Source organism: Diplotaxodon limnothrissa, linkage group LG17 (assembly GCF_057381915.1).
Source record: "Diplotaxodon limnothrissa isolate DT_005_m linkage group LG17, D_limnothrissa_male_GT1.1, whole genome shotgun sequence".
NCBI lineage: Eukaryota > Metazoa > Chordata > Actinopteri > Cichliformes > Cichlidae > Diplotaxodon > Diplotaxodon limnothrissa.
Genome location: NC_140612.1, coordinates 857,723 through 885,016, shown reverse-complemented (window position 1 = coordinate 885,016; position 27,294 = coordinate 857,723). Strand labels below are relative to the sequence as shown.

The window sequence follows — 27,294 nt, the reverse complement described above, 5'->3', positions numbered from 1 at the left end:
TGAGCCATAATTGTCTCTGTCCAGCTAGATTTTGTAATGCACCACCTGTACAATGCAGAGACAGCTGTTGTTGCTTCTTCTGCCACTGTTAACACAGTTTTGGTTTTGTGGTGGCAGAGGACGGATCAGCTCCTCCGTCCCAGCCTGCCCTTTACGCACTAAAGCTTTAATCGGTGCCCTGGTTACATGATTACTGTCTGTGTGTCGGCCCCTGTTATTCTCCTGTTTAGTTGAGCGTCATGACTAAACTAATACTTACTTTATTGTTTAAAACACGCGTCACGTGTTTTCGCTACTGTGCGTGTGATGTGCTGTCAGGAGGACAGATGTCTTCTTTAAGGTCAGTATTTCATTCATCTGCACACATTTATAGGCAAACCTTTACAACAGGTGTCTCTGTGGTGTTGCCTCTGCATGAACACACATGAAGTCCTCGTAGATGGGAGTATTTAAACCATCACTCACAGCGAGCTGTGCGATCTGTGCTGAAACTGGAGCCTCCTGGAGGCTCTTTTTCTTTCCTGGGTGGAAATTTCCTCTTCAGATTCTTTGATCGAGTCCAAACCGTGACGGCACGGAAGACGGGCGCAGATCAACGTCCTGATTTTCTGAAGCAAAGAGTGAGGCGGTGCCACAATGGGTGACTTTAATCATGTGATAATATGTAAGGTGTCGACACGTTACACATTTTAAGTAACGAGCCCGACGATGACGAGCGGCTGTGCGTCTTGGACGCCGGAGACGCGCAACGGCATGAGGAGCTCAGTCTGTTTGGAGCCACCGGCTGAGATCATTCATCACTCCCAGCACTGACCGACCGGCCGACTGAACAGATAGCGGGATACAAACAGACTCCTTATGTCTCTGTGAAATATCCGTCAACAAAAGATGGATGTCCTCCTCGCCCCCCCCAAAAGATACGACAGCGACGGGTGAGTGAAATCGGAGATGCTGCGCACGGCGGCCAAAATCCCGGAGCTTTTGTGAACAGGGCTGTGGGTGTGTGCGCGTCAGGCTCGCTGTTAAACCTTCAGACTGCACTCGCCAACTTCCCCCGCTTTCATCAAGTCATGTCTGATACAGAGCGATGGGCAAGTTTGACGACAACGAGAGGATAATCCTCAACGTCGGGGGGACGAGGCACGAGACCTACAAAACCACCTTAAAGACGCTGCCGGGGACGCGACTGGCCCTGCTCGCCTCCGATTCGGACATCGACTCCGTGCTGGATCAGCTGCAACAAGTCCCCGGCTTCATCGAGTACAACGCGCGGACCAACGAGTACTTCTTCGACCGTCACCCGGGCGTCTTCGCCTACGTGCTCAACTACTACCGCACCGGCAAGCTTCACTGCCCGGCGGATGTGTGCGGACCGCTGTTCGAGGAGGAGCTCTCCTTTTGGGGCATCGATGAGACGGACGTGGAGCCCTGCTGTTGGATGACATACCGACAGCACCGGGACGCGGAGGAGGCTCTGGACGTGTTCGAGCTCAACGTGGACAACGGAGACGAGGACGACGAGATAGGGAAGAGACTCGGCATCGAGGACGTGGCTGCCGACGGGAATGTCAGCCTGTGGAGGAAGTGGCAGCCGGTAATCTGGAATCTGTTCGAGGACCCCTACTCATCCAGGGCGGCGAGGGTAAGAGCGCACCGCTGCGTCTGAGGCTCTCCAAAACACACAATGAGCTCCACTCTGCTAACTCTTTGCCTTTCATTCACAGAAACAAACAGCAGCTCACGCTGTTAAGGGTAGCTCCACAGTTTCACTGCATGAGTCAAATTCACAAGTTGGCAAGTTGTCTCGAAACTTGTCCACCTCCCCAAAATGTGAGCGTGGCGCTCCTGAAGTGTTTTCTTTGCAACCAAAGCTTTACTGTGAATAGGAAGAACCCATTGCTTTATAGCGAGTCCTGCTGATTTCCAGATTTAATTATGCCACTTTAAAAATAAGCAGATTTTTCCAGTCATGATCAAACAAGGTGCCAACACCGTCAGGGTGGATATTCATAGCAGCAGTGTTGTATCCTGTATCTGTCTCTCAGTGCTTCCTGTTTATCGGCCCCAGCTTGGGAAATATCACTCCATCACTGACACTATTTAGATCACAGCCAGCCTTTTCTAATAAACTGCATCTCAGCACTGCTCCAAAGAAATGTGTGGGACTTTCATCTTTTCTAAAATTAGAGCAGTGCCTCGTGCTGGGAATAATAGTGATGTCAACTTATAGGCCACATGTGGCATCTTCATCTTTCCTTTCTGCTCATCTTTTAGTTATTTTAGACTCGAGCACAATGTGAAATCAAAGGATTTAACCACCCGGCTCACGAGGCTTGTTGTTTACTGAATGTGCAACACCAAGATGTTAGAACCAACCCAGACAAGCACACGCTGCCCTCAGGTGTTATAAATCAATCAGCAAAAGTTTGGGAATAGTTCATTCAGTCTCTCTGCAGAAGTCCACATCTGGAACAGCTGCCTGTCTGCTTTCAGAGCAGGAGCTGTGGTAAGCTCGCCTCAGGCTGCTGGTATATTCTGGGGCAAATTGTTCCCTCATTGGCTGATTGATGTGCTGTAAGAGGGAATATGAGCAAGTTGTGATGTCATGTTGTGTAAATGGAAATGATGCCTCACAGTCTTCAGGATGTCTCAGACAGCATGCTGCTGCTGCACAGGTTTGAGTGATGTAGGTGATTTGAAGGGTAATTAAACACAAAGACAGCGACGCAGGAACAAAGCGCTCTGGCGAGGTTTGATCTAAGTGTCAGGGCAACGAACATCTGACCTGACATCACTGTTCAGGGTGTGGTTAGAGGTCAGGGGGGCTGGAAGAGCTCCTGAAGTGCTCATAGCTGAGGCCACATTTATGATATATATACAAACCAGGGCTCAAATCTGTCACATAGAAATGAACGGCATCATGTTTCACTGTGCGTGGTTAAAGGAACGTGCCAGTATCACATTATTCTTCCTCCACTCGTACCTGAGTGACCTGGCATAATTTACAGTTCAAATGAAACCTTGTTTATGTCGTGCTGGGACTCTGTGCAGTCTCTCTGCTCATGCACTGTCTGACATTTTTAACTAACTGTCTTCTGATTCGCTGTCTCATAAATGTAAGGCAGATAGTACTATCATGAGAAGACTACATCAATCATATCGGATGTGTTTGACATCAGAGAGCCACAGATAGAGAAGAAAACTGTCTGAAACGAAGCTTTTACAGTAACAGTATATTGTTACTGTTACATGCATATATTATGTATAGAAAAAGGCATGATAAATTAGGTCCACTTTGTTGTAATGGAGCTGTTTGTTGTAACCACAGTGAATGAAAAAGAAACATAAATAAAAAAACGCAGTGCTAAAACGAGGCTCCCACTGTGGACGTGAATCAGAGTTCTGCTTGACAGTATTGTGATATTTTGCAATGCCAGCGCCACTCCTCACACCTCCTTCATCAGCCTTTCAAAAAGAGCATTTTGTCTTGGTGTCCATCGTTGCTGCAGCTGCTGTGTCAAAGCTCTGATGCCAGCTTGTTTCTCTCTGCGACACCAGCGGCACTACTTGATCATCCATCTGTGGATTTAATAAAACTATTTGTTTCAACACACTGTGATCTTGATGTTAGTACAAGATTAATATTTCTCTTAGCATTATTTAAAATAAATACATTTTGAAAAAATACAGGCAGCGCAGTAAGCACAGCAACAAGAACGTCCTGGGTTTGAATCCCCACAGCTGTGAGTGGTTGTGTCTCAGCCTTGTGACAGGCTGGCCACCTGACGCCTCGCGCCCTGAGCTAGCCGGGATAGGCTCCAGCACCCGCCACCCTGGAGAGGTTGGATGGACTTGAATATCTGTTAGCTGATATTGTTTTTATTTCTTTCTGAAGTTGGTTTTCCCACATTTGTAAGTTTTTACAGCATATATAATATCCAAAATGTCAACAACCACTGGTCTTTAAACCGGGGACAAAATCATCTCAGAGAAGATCGGCCAATAGAAAGGTGGTGAAGGCTCCTGCAGTGCCACTTGGAAACTGAATATCCTCACCACGGCACGATTGTTGCATCCAGTACAGCTCTTTAGCTTTTTCACCCATAATCCTCGGAGGCTCTGAAGGCGTCCGTAAGTCAGGCACAAATGCTCCGCCCACAGGCTGATATTAGGCTAGATATAACCTACAGCTGAGGGAAAATATGCTTTTATCTTTTTTGGTGAAAACATGTAAGCACAAAGTAGATTTCTGTGCTTCGAGCATTTATCGTACCGCGTCTGTACAGAACAATAAGAGCTGCTGTTATATATTCACCACACATCCTGCTCATTGATAAATTTCCCCTCAGTATGTTTGAGCGTTTGCTTTTCCTTTCATCAGTAAGCTGAATCAGGCTCTGCCTTCTTCACGCAGCAGCTCATCCATCTAAAAAGAGAACAGCAGAGTCCGTTTTCACCATTATATCATTCCTCCTCTTCAGCGTCTGCAGGACCACCATGAGGCTGATGTTTAAATAAAGAAAGCAGAGTTGTTGCCTCGCACAACAACTCATCAGACAAAGTTTGCCGTAACAGCAGGTGATAAGGCAAACATACATTTCTTAATTATGTTGTACTGATACGCTAATTCTATCATAATTCTGTGGTGAGATAAGAATTGTTCCAGTTCTGAAAACTGTGAAAAATTGCAGAAAAGCCAGAATATCAGTGTAAATTTGTTCACTCGTGGAATTGCTACGAGCCCATGTTCTCAGGTCAGAGGAGTCCTCAAAGATCAGCAGGAAATGTAAATGTCCTTTCACTCGTCATTTCAGAGTCTGACTCTATAATTTTACCAAAGTGGAGGTGCTGGGCAGGATGAGAGTGTGTGGGTGGGCAGGTGACCTCGCCCCAGATCGCTTGTCCTCCTCTTTCAGTCCATCAACAGACTTTGAGCGAGGATGACGGCAGGGAATTTTTCCTGTGTGTGAAAAGGCTGACGTTCCCACACAAATTTGAGCTTGGATTTATTTCACATCATTAATCTGTAAATGGAAACTCTAACTGATGGGGACAAAATTCAATCTTTCCAGCCTTTTGTTCCTCCAGACGTGGCTGCTAATTTCTTGGAAGTGTTTCTTGGCGATTACCCTGCTGACAGAGGAAGGAGCAGACGTGTAAGAGGTAAATATTGAGTTAGTCTCCGCGTCGCTTTAGTAGCAGGACGGAGTAGATGGAGATGAATGCTCGTGTTTACAACACGCATACGTCTGTCTTCCTGTAGCAACACTAACCAACCGTATTTTCCTGCCACCAGTACAATAGAGAAGCATCTGGCTTCTTGAAGTCCAGACGCCCACTCACATCCTGGGCCATCTGATCTCAGGAATTTGCATGATAAGGTGGGGCCAGGTTTCACAATGAGCTCACCTGAAACCAGGGCTGGACTGGGACAAAAAATCGGCCCGGGCATTTTGACTAGAGACCGGCCCACCAAAAATGTGACGTCATTCAGGGGTAAAATCGCAAAGGATTCTGGGAACTTGTGGCAAGAGGTACTAGCACATGCAGGCTTTCAATTGAACTCAGTTACACAGCGATAAAAAGAAACACAAAAAATGGCAAGAAGCTGTTGTATTATTAACTGCAATAGCCGGTGTTGTGCCAAAAAGTGATTGTCTGCCAAAAACTGATTTCCGGTATTTGCCAAAAACTGATTGCTCGTATTTAAATTGCTATGAGTAACTTGTTGGGCTATAATATGTGAAACACATGTCAAATGCATCCCTCACGGATGACATAAAGTCATCTCTCCATCTCCATCTCTCTCTCTGCTGCTCTTCTGTCTCCTGTCACAGACTTCTCCACTTTAGATGATAAATCAGCCTGGTGCAACATGTAAGGATTGGCACAATTTGTTAAGATTTTGAGGAGTTTGAGAAACTAACCTTAAGCATAAAATAAAATGTACTATCAGTAACTTCATAGCACCCGCCCAGCAGTATTTAAACTCCGTCATGCTAGCTAGTACACAGTACCAGTTATTCTAAGCGACTGTAAAAAGTCAGCACAACGAAAACAAACTACAACTTAACTTGGTTTATATGTGACACAGACAGACAGCAGGTCATAACTTCTTACCTGAAGTTCAGTTCCTCTGCCACTATGACCGGCGGCCGCCTCGGTCTCTCCTCCTCTTGCCTCCCCTTTCCCTTATCCACCTGCTGGCCTCCACCACTTGCTGATGTTGCTAAATCTGTGGAAGCTCTGCCATAGCTACCGCCAAACAATTCAGTTATTTTTACACATTTGGCAGCATCTGCCTGAAGGGCTTGTTTCTTTTTGGCCCTAATTTTTTCTGCACCTCCTTTCCTTTTTTTGTTCTCCATTTTCTTTAGTTCGTCTATAAGATTGCTAAACAAGGGGGAGGGTGCATCCGACCTCCTCGGCTGTAATTGGTCCAGCCCAGAGTCGATCATGACCAATTGGCCAATCCAACACCTTTCATTATTTATACCCTTCCAAAAAAAAAAAAAAAAATCGATCGGCCCATAAAAACAAAAAATCGCCAGCAGCCCACCGGGCAAATGCCCGGTATGCCCGATGGCCAGTCCAGCTATGCCTGAAACTCTGGCTGATTGGGGCCCACACCCAGTTTCACACCTTGGCTCAGGCGATTAGAGGATCATCAGGGGTCCTTTTGTCCCTCTGTGGGGGGTCACTCCCACTAGGTTTATATCTGGGACTCTCCACCATTTGACCTTAGAACTGAAGAAGCTTCTCGGATGAGAGGTGAAACGTCTTCAAGCAACTTAAAGAAGTCCAGACGCTTTTCTTTGCAAGCTCCTTTGACTACGATGACCTGGATGACTGAGAACCTTCACAGATATATACAGCAGTAGATGATTTCCACATATTTTTCCTTTTGTAGTTGTATGTGATAAATATTACCTGCTGAGGAAGTTGTAAAACGTCTCAGGGTTGTGATCTGCTGCAGTCCCAGTTTTCTTTCTAACTCACTGTGTTCAGGGACCCATAAATCAAAGACAAGCTGAAATCCATCCTGCGACAGGGTTCACCTCTGTGCAGGGTGCCATGCACGGCGTGATGTTGTAAGGATTTTCAGGGGGTAGCTTTGGCCAAACGAAGTGCACAGCTAACAACCGAACACTTTCTTTATATCCAGGGAACATGTCAATAATGTGAGTTATAACTAGAGATGGCACGATACCACTTTTTTATGTCCGATACCGATATCATAAATTTGGATATCTGCTGATACCGATATGAATCTGATATAGTGTTTTTTAATCAATAAAACAGTTTTTTTAATATCTTGCTGCATTTTGTATAAGTTCATACTCAAGTTTAAATAAACAACAACACTAAAGCTATTCTGTTATACCTGTATGTAAAAAATACACTGCACCCAAAATATTTCATAGTTCAGCAAAACTGATCAATCAAATGAACTTAAACCTGCACCATCCTCCCTATTCTGGTATTTTAAAGAGTACTTAGCAGAAATATTAAGCAACCTAACTAATAGGGTTCCAACTCCCAGCAAAAAGAAATAGGGAACCACCCTCCACCTCATGATGCTTAATCAACATAATCAACTTTAATTTGATGCAGTGTGAAAAAAAATGCACAGAAATAAATAATTTTTCAAGAATAACTAAATAGATTCAACATCTTTCTTCAACAGAACTGCAGACTGCACAGATAGTACCTTCCCAAAGGAAAAAGTACTATAGCTTACTAGGGTATATTAGACTTAACAGTTACTATATACAGTAATTGACTTCTATTCATTTTACATCAGATTAAAACTTTGGGTGTAAGATTCAGATAATTATTTATTAAAAGCTAGATATTTTAAATGAGAATAAGAAAGAAAAGTATGTCTTTGTGCCCCCTTTTCCCTGTTAATGCCCTATCGGCCCCCCCGGCTCCCGGTGGCAGTCGTCCCAGGCCTCAGTCAGGAGGAGAGGGCGCTGCTCTTGCGGCGACCAGCAGGTTGTCTTTGTCTGTCAGTGTTTTTACTTTTTTTTATTTCATTCTTTTATTCCTTTATTTTATTTTATCTTTTTTTTTTTTTTTGCCTGAGGAAATCCTATAGCATCGGCTTGTGCTTTGTGGAACTTCTTTTAATGAAGATGGGTTTTTTATTTCGCATGGTTTTATTATTGGCAATCCTGACGGTTGTTTGGAGTCAGTGCTACTCTCAAACAATTACACATCATTGCTTGGTACGGTAATATGTCCCTGAATAATAAGACCAGACTTAACAACCTGGTTAAAGTGTCTGTCAAGATTTCAGGGAGGTCTCAGGTCCAGCTTGTGGACTTTTATAACAGGCCGGTGCTGAGCAAGGCAACCTCTGTCCTGTTGTGTTCAGATCACCCTCTCTTTAATGATTTTCAACTGCTTCCATCAGGTCGTCGTTATAAAGTGCCTGCAGTGAAGACAAAGAGACATAGACTGTCTTTTGTACCTAGTGCTATTATCATAGTTAATAACACTAAACCATGAGTGTTGTTGCCATTGCACATTGTGCTTTTTTGATGAAAAATCTAGGTTGTTTTATCAGGCTTATATTATATTATTTGATTTGATTTTTATTGATTAGCATTCAAATATCTCAGTGAAAACAGAACAAAGATCTACCACCAAGCAAGAAAGCATGAGACAAGGCTAATCAAAAGGTATTGGCTGAAGCATTTGCTTATTACGCCAACCCTTTTAACAAAATATCTTTTTGCATGCAGCTCCTGTACACAGGGCTCTTGGTGAGGTGACGTGTTGGTTGTCTGTTTGTTTGTTTGTACGGACATACTGCAAATCAATTTCCCGTTAGGGACAATAAAGTTACCATTGACCATTGGCTAAGCTTTGCTAGATCGCCCCTGCACAGTTACGTCAGCTGCGTAGAAAAAGATTCTGGTGTAGAAAGTAATATAAAATAAATTCTAACAACAGCTTATCAAGCTTAAACGTTCTGCTGTTGTTCAGCTGCTGGTTTCCTCTTTCTGGCGTGAAGTGAGCAATAAACAAACAAGAGAGACGGACTCACGACGGAAAAGCTGATCAGCTGATCATTAAGCAGTTTCATGATTGAAGTAGCAGCAAGAAGACGCAGTCGCTCCATATATCGCTTGTTAAGCTTAACGCTGGAATGCTTTACAAACATTCAGAGATGAACTTACACACTTGCTTTACTTCTCTCTGGGGTAACTTCATCGGAGATGAAATGCTGGTTTGGTAGCGAGGCTACAAATACTCACAGCTGCTCTATCAGGTGAGCACACTGCTCCGACATGCTACGGTTATGAGCCGAGTTACGCCGTGTCGCAACTTTTGTGAGATGCTTTTTTGATATTTAATGGATCGATTACATTTTTTATTTCTCTCCGATATCCGATCCAGTAATTTACGTCAGTATCGGACCGATACCGATACGTAATATCGGATCGGTCCATCTCTAGTTATAACACTGACCTCAGACCTCTACACTGCATTTCAATGAGCAAGCTGGATGAAGAAGCAACAGCTGGATGTGAACTGGGATTGTTTCTGATCACAGTCACTGAAACCACAGAGGTGAACCCTGTCACAGGAGCATATCTGCTTTACCTAATTTTATGCCCTTACATTTGTAGATGTTATTGAGTTTTGTGCTCTTGGAAGTAACTGACCTCTCTAGTGTGCAGTATCATCGTCTTGTGACAAAAACAGGAAAACTGATAGAAAATGCAAATTATATTCAATTATGTTGAACTGTGTGTTCATATGATATGACCTTCAAAACTGTTGTGCTTTCCTTAATAATCTCAAAAAATCTCAGTCCTTTTTTTTTTATTGAACAAATACGTTTTAATTTCTGATTGTCCCTCTACAGACACAAACTTAGAGATGTTCCCTAAACCCCGAGTCCGCTAGGGTGACCTATTATATATTCAGTACTGAAAGTAACTAAAGGTAATACTGGATCTGTGAAAGAGTGATAAAAGAACTATCTGGGCTTTAAGTGATGACGTATGAACCCTGCTTCTGGGTCCAAACTACTCAGAGTTTATTAAGGCTGTTGTGTTTTTAACATGTTTTAGTGCTTTGTATCTTGTTCTATTTAATCTCAAAAAGCCCCTAAAAACAGTCGGTGATCACTGTCGGCCTCTCTCCGTTTTTAAAGCTCAGTTTGTAAGCCCTTACGATGCAACTACAGCCCAGCCCATGCAGCAGTATATGAATGACTAACCTCGTATTGACCCTGTGCACGAGACAATGCTAACTTCCTGGTTTGAGACCGGATGTGGGGTTGTGCATTTCCGGTAGCTTTACTTTGCGGTCAATCGCTACTGCGAAGATATCCTCCACAATCATGTCCAAAACTCGAAAACGGAAAGATGGCGTTAAGTTACAAAGAGCAGAGGTGGGAAAACTCACCGCTGTTGTGTCATAAAAAATCTAATGATCAATTTTGACGTTTAAAGCGTTTAGATCGATCAGTTGTTTACATCACTCAGCACAAGCAGAACTGCATCACTGCAGCAGAAGACACCTCGTCCACACTCAGAAGCACATCTCTGTATAGTGACTGGTCTCATGATCTAAACAGGCAAATGTTCAGCATTCAAACTACAGGTGAAGAATAGTCAAACCAGATGTTTCCCCATTATGTCGAGATCAGCTAGTCCAGTACACACCTACACAGCATGTTAACAAACCATGAAAAAAGCCACACAAAAAATGAATGATTGCTGGTAACGGTTTCTATACATTAGTATGTACGAAGGGTATGTTGTGACTTACCTTCAAAATTACAGCGGTCCCTCGCTATAACGTTCACCTTTCACCTCGCTGTTTCACAGATTTTTTAGTGCAAGTTTGCATGCTTTTTTTTTACGTCACATTGTGTCCTGATCGCTGCAGACGATCTCCTCCGTGACGTCTCTCCTGTACAGTACAGAATCGCTGCATCGATCGTTAGCAGTGTGACCTACTTGATTTCACCTATCGCTGGTTATTTTTAGAACATAACACCCGTGATAAACGAGGGACAGCTGAGAAATATAACATTTGAATCCCTTTTCTCTTTTGCTCTGAGGCGCGGGGGAAAAATATCGACAAGTCGATGAACATCATTTACAGATATATTGGGTAAATGCCCAAGACATCTATAGAAATGTAAATCGCCGCTTGATTCATTCATTTGCTTAACTTGTTTTGGACCGTAAACCAGGCGCGAATAGGACACCGGAAACAAAGCTCCCCACAGGAGTTTCTGCAACGGAAGTAGCATATGCTAACGTGCACATAGTCAATTGTGGATGGATTATCTCAGTTGTTCTCCTGACTGAAGTCTGGTCCGTTTACAGCATCCTGCCATGCGATTGCATTTGTCTCTAACCATCAGGAACCTTCACGTTAACTTTTATCGAGTGGAAAAAAGTTAGCGTTCATCCTCCAGCTTCACAGTTAATGTTATGCTAACATCCCTCTGTTAGCATAGCTAGCGATCACGTAGCACATCATTATATATCAGCTAGCTCAACTTCAGTGACCCTACAAACGTCACTGCTGTTTAGTTTTATGTCTCCATGCTTTACAAATACAGGCCATTTTTCATTTATGTTGGAAGTGATAGCAGAGCTGTACGTTTGAATTTTTTCAGAAATCTCTCAGTCAGAACATGCAATATCATGCTTAGGTGGAAACTAGCGAGCTAACTTCCTGCTAACTTCTAACTCCGTTAAATTTACTAAATTCTGTTTTCATGGATGCCTGGATGTTAAACTTAATTGTTACACCTGGTAGAGCAGAACGCTGATCATTCTATTACAGATGAAAGAATTTAGACGACTTTCAGTGATGCCGCAGTGTTTGTTTGACTTTGGGACCTGAAGCAGAGTTTGGGCTCAGGCACGGCTAATGATGTCACACTTAAAGACTGGATAAGCCACTGGGGAGATATTTTGGAAAAAATTTGTGATTGCTCACCGAGCAAAAGTTCTTTCCGATCATTCAAAGTCTTTAATGCTCGCAGATGGCAAATGCTGTAAAAGCATGCCCCATAATAAATGCACTATTTCACAAATGGACCGACCAAAACATCCACCTTGCAAACAGTGCTACAAATTTAAGGGTAAATTGCTCGATGTTTAGCTGATAGATTCAGTTCTATTCAGTTTTATTTATATAGCGCCAAATCCCAACAATAATAATAATAATAATAATGGATTGGATTTATATAGCGCTTTTCAAGGCACCCAAAGCGCTTTATAATGCCACTATTCATTCACTCTCACATTCATACACAATAGTTCCCTCAAGGTGTTTTATATTGTAAGGTAAAGAGGTACATTTTCAGATGCTATAGTTTTGTCTTGCACAAGATCATTTGTTTACAATGATATCACAACGAGTGTGGCAATTCTCCACATGACAGCTTCATTAACAGCAGAATGAGTGGCACCAGGGCATAGCTCTGTGTCAGATCAGCCGTCTATAGCTGTCAGAAAGCCTTTCATGTGTTTGTCTCTGCAGGTAAGCTCAAATCCCAAAGTCTGAGCTGTTCCTTTAACCAGCTCGTATGCGAGTGTTCATGTGCCAGCAGTCAGTGGTAGCAGGCGTGTTTCTCTGAGCTCCCCACACTGTTTCTATTGTTGTAGCCATCCTGTTCTCTTCTCACTCTCAGTGCTGTCTCTTTAATCTGCATGCAGTGTGTTTTAAGAGTGACTGTCAGCATGTCCACTGGTGTGTGTGTGTGTCTCTAATAGTAGGAAGTCTGAACATTTCTGGTTGATTATGATTCTGAAAAGGAAAAGTGAATGTATTTTGGTTGTGTGTCTCTGTGTGTATTTGTGTTAACCTGTTTGTTTGTCCCTCTCATGTCTCTGTAGTTGGCCATGGCTGGATTAGGAGGGTAACAAAAAAAAAGAACAAAACAGAACAAAACAGCCCACCCACTAGCTTTTCCATTTCCCCTGTGTATGCTTTGAGGCACAGTTTTAAATGATGCCTGACTTTGTTGTGCCCCCCACCGACACCCCACACCCCCAATTCTTCACAAACGCCTCACCCATCCACCCACGCCCACAGCCCCCATTTTTCCATGATCCCATCTGAAACCGCAGCTTGCTTTCTGCCACTTAAAAGGTTAAAAACCCAAACCGTCTGGGTGTCGCCTGCCGCACGCCTGAAGATACCGAAGCCAGGCTGCACGCTCAGCCTTCCTGTTGTCATGGCAACATCATTGCTCATCACCACGGCCTGTTTTCATTGAGATGTGTCCGGTCCGTGAAACTGATTGATTTCAGAAACCTGCTCGACCGTGAACCCTTAATGTTCAGTAACCCCTTGCGTGCTGGCTTGTTAGTTCTGTGATGCCAAAAAAAAGGGTGTTTGAGAGTCACTTGCACAACAGATCTGCATTTGCATGTCTCTTTAACTGTTTTCTTATCACTGTGAGAGGTGACACATGTTGATTGTGATGTAGCTTCTTAACTTTTTGTCACTCTCTGTCTGAGCTACAGGTGTACAGGCCCTTGTGCCTCATCAGAAACACTTGTTGAATCCTGTTATGCAGAGTTTGAGGCTGTAAGACAGGAAATTTTCCTGATCCACTGCAAACAGACTGCAAGGCCACGCTGAGTAAATAGAGTCTGACATGTAAACAGTAGCAGACCTGACACTGGGTAGGAGAACAGGGCGAATGGCTGCCCGAGTGTGGGTGGTGACGGCACGCCGCTGGGCATGTTTGTAGCCGCTGCCAGTCACGTTAATCTGCCCCGCCAATCATCATCCTGCGCTGCTTTGGTGGACTATAATAGCTTGTGTGCAGGGGGAAGCGTGGGGGGCTGCAGCTGTGGTAATTAGTTTAGTATGAGTAAGATTAGGCATATAAAGGAAACTATCCTAAAATCATTGAGGAATATTAGATTTTTCCACATTTTTATTCAGTATCCCATGATCCCATCTAAGGAATTATGTTATAAGTCACAGGTGTTACACAGTCACCCCTGAAAAGTTTTGGCTTTTGTCCTGATCAATGGGGGCGTGTCCACAGGGAGGTCATGTGATGGTACCGCCCTCCAAACTATGTCTGGACCCTCACTAGCCCATCTCAAATGGCTTTGGGCTAGAGTCGTTTAGTCTTACGATGCATCAGTGATAGAAAGTACTCAAGTACTTTACTGAAATGCAGTTTGACTATATTCTAGTATTTCTACTTATGATATGTGCTGCTTCTTTTACATTTCATAACATTCACTTTAAATCATTGTTTACTAATTTGTTTGAAGATTATAAATAAAAACACTTCTAACATGTTATATTATAAAATGCCACATAACTGTATATAAGCACATGAGATACTGCCAGGAGCTGAAGACCCATCTATTGTTTGCTTTATCACAGTCAAACAGAACATTTTGTATCCAAACCCACCAAACCAATCAGAATATCAAGCATTTGATAAATAAACACCTTTTTGTGCTTGGATAATAAAGTGGCTTCATTACTTTTGTGTTTTATGAATTGGCAAATAGATTAGCAAAGCGAGTATTTATCCTTTGTGAGAATGCAGTGAGCATTCACCACCAAAAAGATGATTTGGAGGATTGTGCTGTTGTGCACAATCAAAAGCAGAGGTAAGACAGAGCCTTTTGGATAGTTTATGACAGAGAGTGTTCAGCATGCATGGTTGGATCCCTTTCCTCACAGGTCTCGCTGTTTGCTATATGCAGGTCTTGCACTCTCGGTCTTTCTGACAGACTCACCCTTTCTCACATATTCACAGTCACAAGCATTTCACTGAAGAACACAGAGACTTTTAAATTATTACCTCGCAGATGAAAGTGCCAGCTGTGGCATACATGATGACTGTCACTCTAAGACGCTAATGTGGGTTTCCGTCATTCTCTCTCTTTGTAAGAACTGTTGAATATTCACGGGGCGATTTGAAATCACTTTTAAAAATAATGTTCTTCATGAATTTTTTTATCACATTTTGCTTGGAATTATTTTTAGTAACTGTTAGTTCTGACATATTTGTCTTTAATCTTCACGCTTTGCAGTCAGTTGTTTAAAAAAAATCCCAGTTGATGCAACGGCAGTTTGAATGAAAGAGAAGTAGTGGACTGTGCGTAATAACTTCGGTGGAGATTCAATTCAATTTTATTTATATAGCGCCAAATCACAACAAAAGTCGCCTCAAGGCGCTTCATAGATACAGAGAAAAACCCAACAATCACATGACCCCCTATGAACAAGCACTTTGGCGACAGTGGGAAGGAAAAACTCCCTTTTAACAGGAAGAAACCTCCAGCAGAACCAGGCTCAGGGAGGGGCGGGGCCATCTGCTGTGATTGGTTGGGGTAAGAGAAGGAAGACAGGATAAAGACATGCTGTGGAAGAGAGACAGAGATTAATAACAGATATGATTCAATGCAGAGAGTCTGTTAACACATAGTGAGTGAAGCAGAAACACCAGTGCATCATGGGAATCCCCCGGCAGCCTACGTCTATTGCAGCATAACTAAGGGAGGATTCAGGGTCACCTGGTCCAGCCCTAACTATATGCTTTAGCAAAAAGGAAAGTTTGAAGCCTAATCTTGAAAGTAGAGATAGTGTCTGTCTCCTGAATCCAAACTGGAAGCTGGTTCCACAGAAGAGGGGCCTGAAAACTGAAGGCTCTCCCTCCCATTCTACTTTTAAATACTCTAGGAACAACAAGTAAGCCTGCAGAGCGAGAGCCAAGTGCTCTAGTAGGGTGATATGGTACTACAAGGTCATTAAGATAAGATGGGGCCTGATTATTTAAGACCTTGTATGTGAGGAGCAGGATTTTGAATTCTGGATTTAACAGGAAGCCAAAGCAGGAGAAATCTGCTCTCTCTTTCTAGTCCCTGTCAGGACTCTTGCTGCAGCATTTTGGATCAGCTGAAGGCTTTTCAGGGAGTTTTTAGGACTTCCTGATAATAATGAATTACAGTCGTCCAGCCTGGAAGTAATAAATGCATGAACTAGTTTTTCAGCGTCACTCTGAGACAGGATATTTCTAACTTTAGAGATGTTGCGCAAATGGAAGAAAGCAGTCTTACATATTTGTTTAATATGTGCGTTGAAGGACATGTCCTGGTCAAAAATGACTCCAAGGTTCCTCACAGTGTTACTGGAGGCCAAGGTAATGCCATCCAGAGTAAGAATCTGCTTAGATACCATATTTCTAAGCTTTTCAGGGCCGAGTACAATAACCTCAGTTTGATCTGAATGTGTTCGCCCTCAATGGAGCAGCTGGGAAAAAAGACCACAAGGTTCCTGCATTTCATGTAAAATACATACAGTATGTGGAAGGCAGTCGGCATGATGTGCATTTGATTGTGAACGTAGAAGCATTTTGCAGCATGACACAATTACTGCATGTTTGACTTCCATGATTGCCACACTCCTCTGTGTCCTGATGGTAGTTAGAGTCTTCCATTAAAAACCAGACTTGGATTTAAGCACACACCTCAGGTGGGTGGGATGGGTTGCTGCACACAGCCAGTTTGTGTGACAGTCACCACAAAAATGTGGTGGTTTTCACAGAAAGCGTATGGCTCGATGTCGCCCAAACTGGAAGAGCTTTAATGTTCAATTTGCAAACAAAAAATGATGCGACCATGGGTGGAGACTGCGAGGAGTGCTGCTGGAACTGGAACGGATCAAAGCGAAGGAGATAGGTCTTGTTCTTTGATGTCTGTATCAGCAGGAGGACACCTTGAAAGATACTCAGTTATACAGTAGAAAGACATGCTTCAGAAGTGCACTTAGGAGTGGGTGAGATACAAGCTATGTATCATGCATTTATGAATGTAATGCGATGCATGCTAAAGGTGTGCTCCTCCTGTCTGCGTGTGCTCTACCCATCGACTGCCAGGAGGGGCCCTGACGCAGGCACCGAGACACTAGATGTGCCATTTGTTTGGGCTTACTGCTGAATAATTAATGCTTATCCATTCACTCTAAGAGACTGAGCGCTTCCCAAGGACAATGGATTTACTGAAACTTCTTTCCTCTGGCACCATTTGCACAACCTCAAGGCTCATGCATTAAAAGGTAATTAATAAATCAGGCTTTTAGTCTGATTTGTGTTCAAGTCTGTACTCCAGTTGGCTGACTGTAGCTCAGGTGCTCCTTACATAGCATAGCACGAGTTCACTGGGACCAGCTTAAGCTTGGTTTGATGATCCTGTTTTGTCCCTTAAATCTCAGCAGTTACTAATTTTGTGTGTAAATTGTGGGTCATAAACCCTTGACTCGTTAATTTAGCCAAACACATCACATATTTGTTGTTAGTAAATCGAGTCATTCATCAGCTGATGCAGATGATACTGAACATTTATGAATCTAAACAGTGTCTGAGAACCTGAGCTTCTGTAACAAAAGGGGTATTCATTGTTTTGACCATGTGTGGGCGCCACAACAAGAAATCCTCTCCATGCAAACATCCAGCACGCAGAGGAAAAGACGAGTATGATTTTGTATTTGTTGCCACGACAGTGGAATGTGTAACCTTTGTACTGTAGCTGATGCCCCAGGGACAAAAGGCCACAACACTGAATATTGGATTTCTATTATAAAAGAGACATAAAGTGGTCAAAAAATTAGACCTTTACTTCTTCCTCCTTCAGCTGCTCCCTTAAGGGAACAACCTATTCATCCTCCATGTCCTCTTACATTACATCCATGAATCTTCACTGTGGTCCCTATTTTCCCGTGTTCTACATGATTTGTCCAGTATATCCACAGTTCCTCCTTTGCAGATGTCCAAATCATCTCAGACTCACTGCTCTTTGTCTCCAAACTACTCCACCTGAGCTCTACCTCTAATCCTGTCTCCAAACAAGACCTCATAGCACATCTCACTACCATTATATAAATCTTCCCTTTCACTTTTGCTGCCATCGCTCTGTCACGCATCATCGCTTGCACTCATCTCTACTCAGTCCACCCTCCATCCATGTTTGCTACCTCTGCACCAGTCTCCCTCTCAGACATGTACTTTGTCTTGCTTCTGCTGACTTCCATTCCTCTTCTCTCCAGAGCGTACCACCACCTCTCCAGGCTCTCTTCCACCTGCTCTCACTACAGATCACAATTTAATCTGCAACCATGAATAATAACTTCATTAATGGTGGGATAGCTGAGTGAGAACAATGTGACACTGCCCATGATAATGGTGGTATTATAATACAACAGTTCTAAGGGGGGGGGGGGCATGGATTCGATCAGTCTGTGGCACTGCTCCGGTGTTATGACAGACTCTCTGATAGGAGTCTTCAGCTGTTAGGTCTGGCATATATCGCATCTTCACAATATCCCATAGATTTTCAACGCGGTTAGGGTCAGGCGAGTTTTCTGGCCAATTAAGCACAGGGATACCATGATCCTTCAATCAGGTACTGGTAGCTTTGCCAATGTGTGCAGGTGCCAAGTCCTGTTGGAAAATTAAATCTGCATCTCCATAAAGTTGGTCAGCAGCAGAAGGCATGAATTGCTCTAAAACTTCCTGGTACATGGCTGTGTTGACCTTGGACCTCAGAAAACACAGTGGAGCAACACGAAACCATCACTGACTGTGGAAACATTTCACCTCTGGAACTCTGGGACCCTGATTTCCAAAGGAATGCAGAATTTTCCTTCACCAGAGAACATCACTTCACTGCTCAGCAGCAGCAATATTGAATCTTTTCACAATGATTCTCTGAGATACTGAATTTGGGGTTTTTATTAGTTGTCAGTTATAATCATCAAAATTAAAAGAAACACACTTGAAACACATCAGTCTGTGTGGAATGAATCACATTATACACATTTCACTTTTTGAATGGAATTAGTGAAATAAATCAACTTTTTGATGATGTTCTAACACCTGTATATATATCACAACAACAATCACCCCAAGGTGCTTTATACTGTAAGGTAAAGACAGTCAAACCCCAACAATCAGACGACCCCCTTTGAGCAAGCACTTTGGTGACAGTGGGAAGGAAAAACTCCCTTTTGTCACAGCTGCCGAGGCGAGCCGTGTGGTGTTGGAGGGAGAAAGGACTCAAAATGCAGGCAGTAGATGATAATGCTAGTGATGTTTACAAAGTGGTGTAGTGGCAAAACAGGCAGTGAGGGATGACAAAACTAAAGAAACTGGGAAAACTAAATAACAAACCTGAGAGGGTACCAGCAGGGGGCAGCAGGGGGCAGCAGGGGGCAGCAGGGGGCAGCAGGGGGGAGCGGCAGGGCGCCACGGACGAGGGCCAGGACACCGTGGACCACAAACGAACCGGCAACAGGCAGGAGAACACAGGGCTTAAATACACACAGCAGCAATCAGGGGATGAGAGACAGGAGGGAAACACAGCTGGAAGCAGTGGCGTCATTAGGCTATTTTAGGGGTGCTTAAACCTCCCTAAAATATTCTTAAGCCCCCCTAAATAATTTGTTTGTTTTTTTTTAGTTTTTTTTTTTTTAATTCAACTTTTTTTTTTTTTACAGAACTTGCAGACAAATTCAATATAAAGATGCAGGAATATGAGTTTAAAGAAATAATAATATAAACCTGTCGCTATTCACATAAATATGATCATAACTCAGTTGGTCCCTTTCGCTTTACACTGTTAAGGTAGCGTCAGTGCTTCGTTATGCAATCCGTTCCAGTTGTTCACAGGGGACATCCACATTACTGAAAATCCAGTCCTCGTTTTCACTGCTACTTTACACTCCGCTCGTATACACCTGCAGACACACTAGCGTGCATGCGCCAAACAGCAAGAAATCATGGATATATGCAAGTTTTTCAAGAAAGTAAGTCTTCATCACTGGCTGGTAGTAACAATTAGTTAGCTCCAGCTAACAGCAGAGAGTGCCATGTAAATAATGAACCAGGTGCTCCCCATTCTGATAAATAAAAACCTGGCTAGCGCATTAAGTTAAATTGTTAGCATAATGTTAATTTCTGTCACTCGTTGTAGCTCTGAAAAATCGAGCTGAGCTCATTCAGGTATGGTTATCATCAGTGGAAATAATAATAATCACTCCTCCATCCCCATTAACCTGTAGGAGTCAGGGCAGAGGATCACAGAGAGGGAGAAGGGAGAGACCTCTGCTGGAGAGGTGGGTCTAAGATTTCGGTTGATCTGATATCCTCGTGTCGGTGTTGTTCCCAGATCATCATACTAAATGTTGTTCCAGGATCAACATTGCAAGTGACCAATCAGAATGTTGTGACGTCATACTTTTGCGTAAAAAACCGGCGTAAAACAAAAACTGTACTAAAGCTGCATGAAACCGCCTCTGTCCGCCGATCAACGGACCCTGACCCTAACCCTAACCGTAACCCTTTAATAAACAGTAAGCAGAATTGATATTGTCCTCGCAACATTGGAATTTCATAAATGCACGAATGGCTTGGCGCGCAAAAGAATAACGTCACAACAATGTGATTGGTCACTTGCAATGTTGAACCTGGAACAACATTTTCATGATGATGTGGGAACAACACCAACACGAGGATATCAGATCATCCCTAAGATTTCACAGGATGGAGTCATTTGTGATGCAGACAGTCTGATTAGAATGTTATGGAACTCAATATGGATATGAAATATGAAACATTTCAGTCACGGTACAACATATAAGACCTGTTTAACTTGAGCTTTTATTTAGGAGAGTCAAGGTTAGAAAGTGGAGAGAACAAAGATATATATATATAAGTCAAATTAGCCTGACTCACATATTTTGAGGGTTCTATTTTAATATTACTTCAATTCAAGTAATTTAGTAATATTTTTCAGGGCTTTAAATTGCAACCATTTTAGTCACATGCGTGCTCAAAATGTAATGTTTGTAACTTCAAAATATTTGGGAGCAACAAATTACTGTGGGGCGTGAGCAGAACTCATGATATTAGCAATTTACATTACAATTCAGTATGTTTTAATGTATCTTGAAGGGTGAGGCAGAAGGAGTGGCTGAGGGAGAAAAAGGTCAACAGGCAAGTTCAAGTCAGAGAGAGCAAGGAGAGACAGAGGAGCTGCAGCAAATAGATCGAGAGGCAGAGGAAGATCAAGTTATTACAGAGAGAGGAGAGCAAACAGGCCAAGAGAGGGAAAATGATGAAGCAGCTGCAGCAACTCATTCTACTACAGGGTTTGATTTAGGTGACAAAGACACAGGGCCCAGACAGGTGAAGCTGAAGAGCTATCCACATGATACTTTTGGTACACAGAAGCGAGCATTTAACCACAGCTGGTTTGAATATTCAGTCAACCAGAATGCAGCTTTCTGCTTCCCATGTAGAGTGTTTGGCAAAAACATCAAACATGATAGTTTGGTCAGTAACGGTTGCAAGAACTGGAAGAAAGCTTTAGTCATCTTTGGCAAGCATGAGATGGCACAAACACACAAGGACAGTGTTGTTACATGGAAAAGCTACCAGGGAACTAGCAAACAGGGAAACGTTGCACAGATGATAGCAACTGCAAATGTGAGAGAGAGTCGAAAGAAGAGAGTATCTCAGACGAATTGTTGCAGTCACCTCATAAACACGATGATATGAAGCATCGTTAAAGTGTCACTTCAGTAATGTTGACTCATGTTTTTAATAATGACTTTAAAACACTAAACTCTAATTTCTGTGGTTATTTTAAGTTTACAGAATATAACATGTGGTAAGACGATGAGTTTTACTTCTCACTGTCCGTGTTATGTGTATCTATTTATCATGTATGCTACTTTGCTCTGTGGACTGTAAAATGTTTCATTGTGTTCATGAAATAAACCAGACTTTCACCGTCTGCATCTTTTACTGTTTTTCTGCTTTTGTTCACTCCAAGTTTGACAAAACCTACAGATATCCAGAGTTAACTCACTAACAATGTGGAGCAGTCTCAGTGTATTTAGCTGCTTTTTCCCTGAACACAACCAACTGAGAGAAACGCCTGTAGGCCTCACTTTGGTCATTTGAACGCTGAAGGAGATTTGAAGGAGAAAAGCAGAAAAACAGTAAAAGATGCAGACGGTGAAAGTCTGGTTTATTTCATGAACACAATGAAACATTTTACAGTCCACAGAGCAAAGTAGCATACATGATAAATAGATACACATAACACGGACAGTGAGAAGTAAAACTCGTCGTCTTACCACATGTTATATTCTGTAAACTTAAAATAACCACAGAAATTAGAGTTTAGTGTTTTAAAGTCATTATTAAAAACATGAGTCAACATTACTGAAGTGACACTTTAACGATGCTTCATATCATCGTGTTTATGATGATAAAACATGTTCTCTCATTAGTAGTTGTCTGCGCTGTCACTTGTCATGAAAATGTCCTGAGTCAGGGTTCCTCTTCAATCACCATTGATCATTAATAGGACGCACAAAAGATTTGTTACATTATCCCCATAAACAACACGCTTTTATAGAAATCATTGTGACACAGATATTTAGATTCTTGCTTCATAATGTGCACGAACTCAAAATCTTTAGCTTCATATTTATAAAGTATCGCAAAGAATACATTTATACCATTGTATGAGCTACACTTCTTGTAAAAAACTGATTGATAATGCGTTTGAGAAAAGCTCCTGCTGTGACCTTCCTTCTGTGAGGGCACACACACACACACACACTCACACACACACACACACACACACACACACACACACACACACACACACACACACACACAGAGAGAGAGAGAGAGGGGGGGAGATCATTAATACAAAGGATTGGAGCCGTTTTTGGATTTTCACTTGTTGTTGGCTTTAATATGAACAGTCACATAAAATTCATTCCAGTTTTTTTTTGCCTTTGCTTCAATTAAGATGTTTCTTTAAATCTACAACAGCTTCCTTTTCAAAAAAGTTTACTGACATAGTAAGGAAGTAGCTAGGGACCTCAGTAAGTATGAGCAACAATAGCTTAGGGACAGTTTCTACAATAAAGAGGATTTCATCATCTGCTGTTCGTCAAAAAGTGCCGTATTAAAAACAATTCAGCAGCCCCTCAGAGTGCGGATACAAACTGTTTTCAGCTGTAGAGGTAGAGGTACGCTACATGTACTTATCAACATACAGTTTAGCGGAGTGGATTAGAGTGCATTGGTGCTTGGGCCTCTTTTATTTAGCACGGTTATACCATTGTGAATTTAGCTATACGAATATGCTCAAGAGTCTATCATATGTTTGACATGGAACTAAAAATTCAAAATATATATTTTTTAAATCAGTAACTTTGCAAATTTAGAGGAATTGTTTTCGGACAACATATGTGTCACATTTTAAACAATGTTTGAATAATCAGCACTGACATACAGACATTTATGCCCTGGGTATAACAGACATGCTTACCTTGTGAAAGGCCCTCGGATTTCTTGGAGCAGAGAAACACTCTGTATTGTTGCTTTTCTCTATTGTATAAGCAGCGCCCGACTGCCAGAAACGCTCTGTGCGGGTAGCAAAGTCGGCTCCAACGCACATTCAGGTGAAAAAATAACAAGTTAAAACGCTATACCTTGCGGCAGTTGGGAAGTGCTGAGGAAAATACTGTGTGTCTGATGGGGTGTTTTTATATAGGTGGGGCTACTTTCAGTTGACCTCTGAGATGTAGAGATAAAAGAGCATGATGTAAGGAAGAAAGGTGGCAGGCCTTTGGAGACTCTGTTGGACATGGTTTCTGCTGGCCTCTGACATGATAAGACTAGTTGCATTAAAGCCATTAACTGTTTGTGAAGAAACACCTTTGGGCTGAGATGCTCTTGATAAGGAGCATCTTTTGTTTGCTTCATGACTTCTTTTGCAGACTGTTGGGCCCCTAACTGCACCCCCTCTGATCAGCTATGTGTAATCATCGGGTCTAACTGTTGCAGAGTGTGGGAATTAACTATTTGTGAAGAAACACCTTTGGGCTGGGATGCTCTTGATAAGGTCTCCTCTTTTGTTGCTTCATACCTTTTTTACAGACTGTTGGGAGCCTAACTGTACCCCCCTCTGTCTAACTGTTACAGAGTGTGGGAATATGTGCTTTTTAGAAGTATCACAGTTTATTTCTAAAAGAATACATGTTGTTTGCGGTGCTCTATTTAAAACTATTGGCCTGTGAAACTTTTAGAAAAGTGAAATGCCCCTAAAGTAGTTAAATCATCTATGTGTAATCAGCGAGTCTAACTGTTGCAGACTAGTAGATAATTATAAGACTAGCTGCATTAAAGCCACATTGAGGTTGATACAGCGCTAGTGTGAATATGTACTTTTAGAAGTATCACAGTTTATTTCTAAAGGGATACATGTTGTTTGTGGTGCTCTATTTAAAAAAAAACTACTAGCCTGTGAAACTATTAGAAAAGTGAAATCTTCCTAAACTAGCTATTAAATGCTGTGTGGGAATACACGGTTTTTAGAAGTATCACTGTTTATTTCTAAAGGGATACCTGTTATTTGCTCCTAAATAGCACTGAAGAAAATGCAAAAGGCTCCTAACTAGTTAAAATACCCCTAAAGTAGCTAAATTAAATCACCTATGTCTAAATAACAGAACTCTGAGACCTATACAATCCTTTAAAAAGAGTGTGAAATGCCACTAAAGTAGTTAAATCAGCTATGTGTAATCATCGAGTCTAACTGTTGCAGACTAGTAGATAATTATAAGACTAGTTGCATTAAAGCCACATTGAGGTTGATACAGCGCTAGTGTGAATATGTACTTTTAGAAGTATCACAGTTTATTTCTAAAGGGATACATGTTGTTTGTGGTGCTCTATTTAAAAAAAAAACTACTAGCCTGTGAAACTATTAGAAAAGTGAAATCTTCCTAAACTAGCTAAATTAAATGCTGTGTGGGAATACACGGTTTTTAAAAGTATCACTGTTTATTTCTAAAGGGATACATGTTATTTGCGGACCTCTGTTTGAAAACTATTTGCTCCTAAATAGCACTGAAGAAAATGCAAAAGACTCCTAACTAGTTAAAATACCCCTAAAGTAGTTAAATTAAATCACCTATGTCTAAATAACAGAACTCTGAGACCTATACAATCCTTTAAAAAGAGTTTAATTAAAACACATAATGGTTTCATTAAATAATACTCTATTAAACACATGTGAACTCATATGACCCCTGGACACACACGCACATGCAAAAAGTCCGTTCTCGCGCACGTGCACACGCACATGGACGCGGCGGAGGATAGGGAGGGGGGAAAATGCCCTCGGGGTGGGGGGTGTGGGGGGTGGGGGGGGGGGGAATGCCCTCGGGGTGGGGGGGGGGGAAGTATAGGTATATTACTACTCACCTCCATGTTAGGGAGACAGGGACTCCCTTTTCGTGGCCATGATGAAGGTGAAGACAGCACCAACAGAGGGAATTTTCTTGCGTGCATGGAGCTTTTGAAGGAGTTTGATCCTTTTCTTCAAAAACATAATCCCCCATCAAATGCACAGTATATCTCGCCAACATCCCAGAATGACATGATTGACTGTTGTGCCCAGGAAGTTACTGGTTACTGGTGTCATTGTATCTGAAATGACAAAGTCTAAAGTCTATGCCATCATGGCAGATGAGGCAAGGGATGAAAAGGCAGAGCAGTTAGCTGTTTGTGTCAGGTACGTGTCAGAGGGGGCAGTGAAGGTTTCCTTGCACTAGCAGAGATAAAATCGTTTGATGCCCAGTCCATTGCAAATGAGATTCAGCAGCAGATCCAAAACTATGGTCTTGCAGAGCTTAAATGTGTAACACAAACATATGATGGTGCAGTTTTTTTCTTGTTATTGATGCAGCAAACACATTTCCTGTTTTCTTGTTGCACTGTATTATAAAACAGACTGAAATAAAACAATAGATCTATTGGTGGCCTAGGATGTTTAATTTATCCAAAAAAGTACGAAAACAATTTCTCAGTCTTGTTTTCTGTTTGTGAAATTTTGTGCTCATTCACTACGTTCGTTCATATCGTGTGCATCTCTTGGGGGCTAAGCCCCCCCTGTCCTTAAAACATAGTGACGCCCCTGCCTGGGAGAAATCAGAGCCGACGGGACAGAGGAAGCGTAATCTGAACACACTCACATGAGACAGAGACCTTCAGAATAAAACAGGAAACTCACAGACACAGAACTGGACAAGACGCTGAACTGAACAGACAGATTCACACACAGTGTGACACCATAGACAGAAGTGGCACCAGGACAGGCACAGAACAGAAACCTAACAAATGGCAAATCATAACAGAATACATGCTCAGGATAAACAAAAGCGTGAAGAAACACAAACCACTGAGTCGGCAGACTCAGGACCATGACACCTTTTAACAGGAAGTAACCTCTAGCAGAACCAGGCTGAGGGAGGGGCGGGGCCATCTGCCTCAACCAGGGGTGTGGGGAGGAAGACAGGACAAAGACCATTCTGTGGAAGAGAACCGGAGATGAATAATAACTAAGGCTTAAATGCAGAGTGGTGTATAAACACAGGGTAAGCGAGTAAAGAAGAAACACCCAGTGCATCATGGGAATCCCCAGGCAGCCTACACCTATTGCAGCATAACTAAGGGAGGATTTAGGATCCTCTGATCCAACCACAACTATAATATTTTAAAAAAGGAAAGTTTGAAGCCTAATCTTGAAAGTAGAGATAGTGTCTGTCTCCTGAATCCAAACTGGAAGCTGGTTCCACAGAAGAGGGGCCTGAAAACTGAAGGCTCTGCCTCCCATTCTACTTTTAAATACTCTAGGAACAACAAGTAGGCCTGCAGAGCGAGAGCGAAGTGCTCTAATAGGGTGATATGGTAACATGAGGTATTTCAGATAAATGGACGCTGTTTATTTCCAGTACTCAGATAAAAAATTATATGCAGAACTGTTCTTTCTAATCTATTAAGCTGTGATGATGATCCCCCAGACTTCGGTGTGAGCATGTCATCTGTGGGTTTGGTTAAAGTGTAACTGTGTGAGACAACGAGGCCTTTTTAAAAAGCATTATAATACATCAATGTTTTATCATCAAGTTAAAACATCATCAAATAAAATGTAGCTCAATAAAAAGCTGGACATCCTGGTGAAGCTAATGTTTTGACCCAATAGTGAAATGCTTTCAGTCATGTAAAAGAATATTTCTGTCTGTCTGCTTCTCCTACCCAGGGTTTGAAATCCAGTCACTTAGCAACTGAAGGCTGATGAAATCTAATAAGCTGCACATCCTTCAGACCTTTTTTTCTTTAAGCCAAAGTAAGTGTTGAAGAAATGCTTTCCTGCTGCTTAGATTAACTCACATCTTGTAGGAGCG

The 27,294-nt window shown here is 42.3% G+C and overlaps 1 protein-coding gene across 4 annotated transcripts in view; it reads left to right on the top strand.

Annotated features, from left to right (window-relative positions):
• Positions 1–1,087: 1,087 nt before the first annotated feature.
• The window catches only part of kcnc2 (potassium voltage-gated channel, Shaw-related subfamily, member 2), a 119,541-nt gene continuing 93,334 nt past the window's right edge, over positions 1,088–27,294 (top strand). For all 4 annotated transcript variants that reach the window (XM_085376685.1, XM_085376681.1, XM_085376683.1 and 1 more), the window contains exon 1: positions 1,088–1,642. In XM_085376685.1, the coding sequence (XP_085232811.1) occupies positions 1,088–1,642 (555 nt within the window). The remainder of the gene's footprint in view (positions 1,643–27,294) is intronic.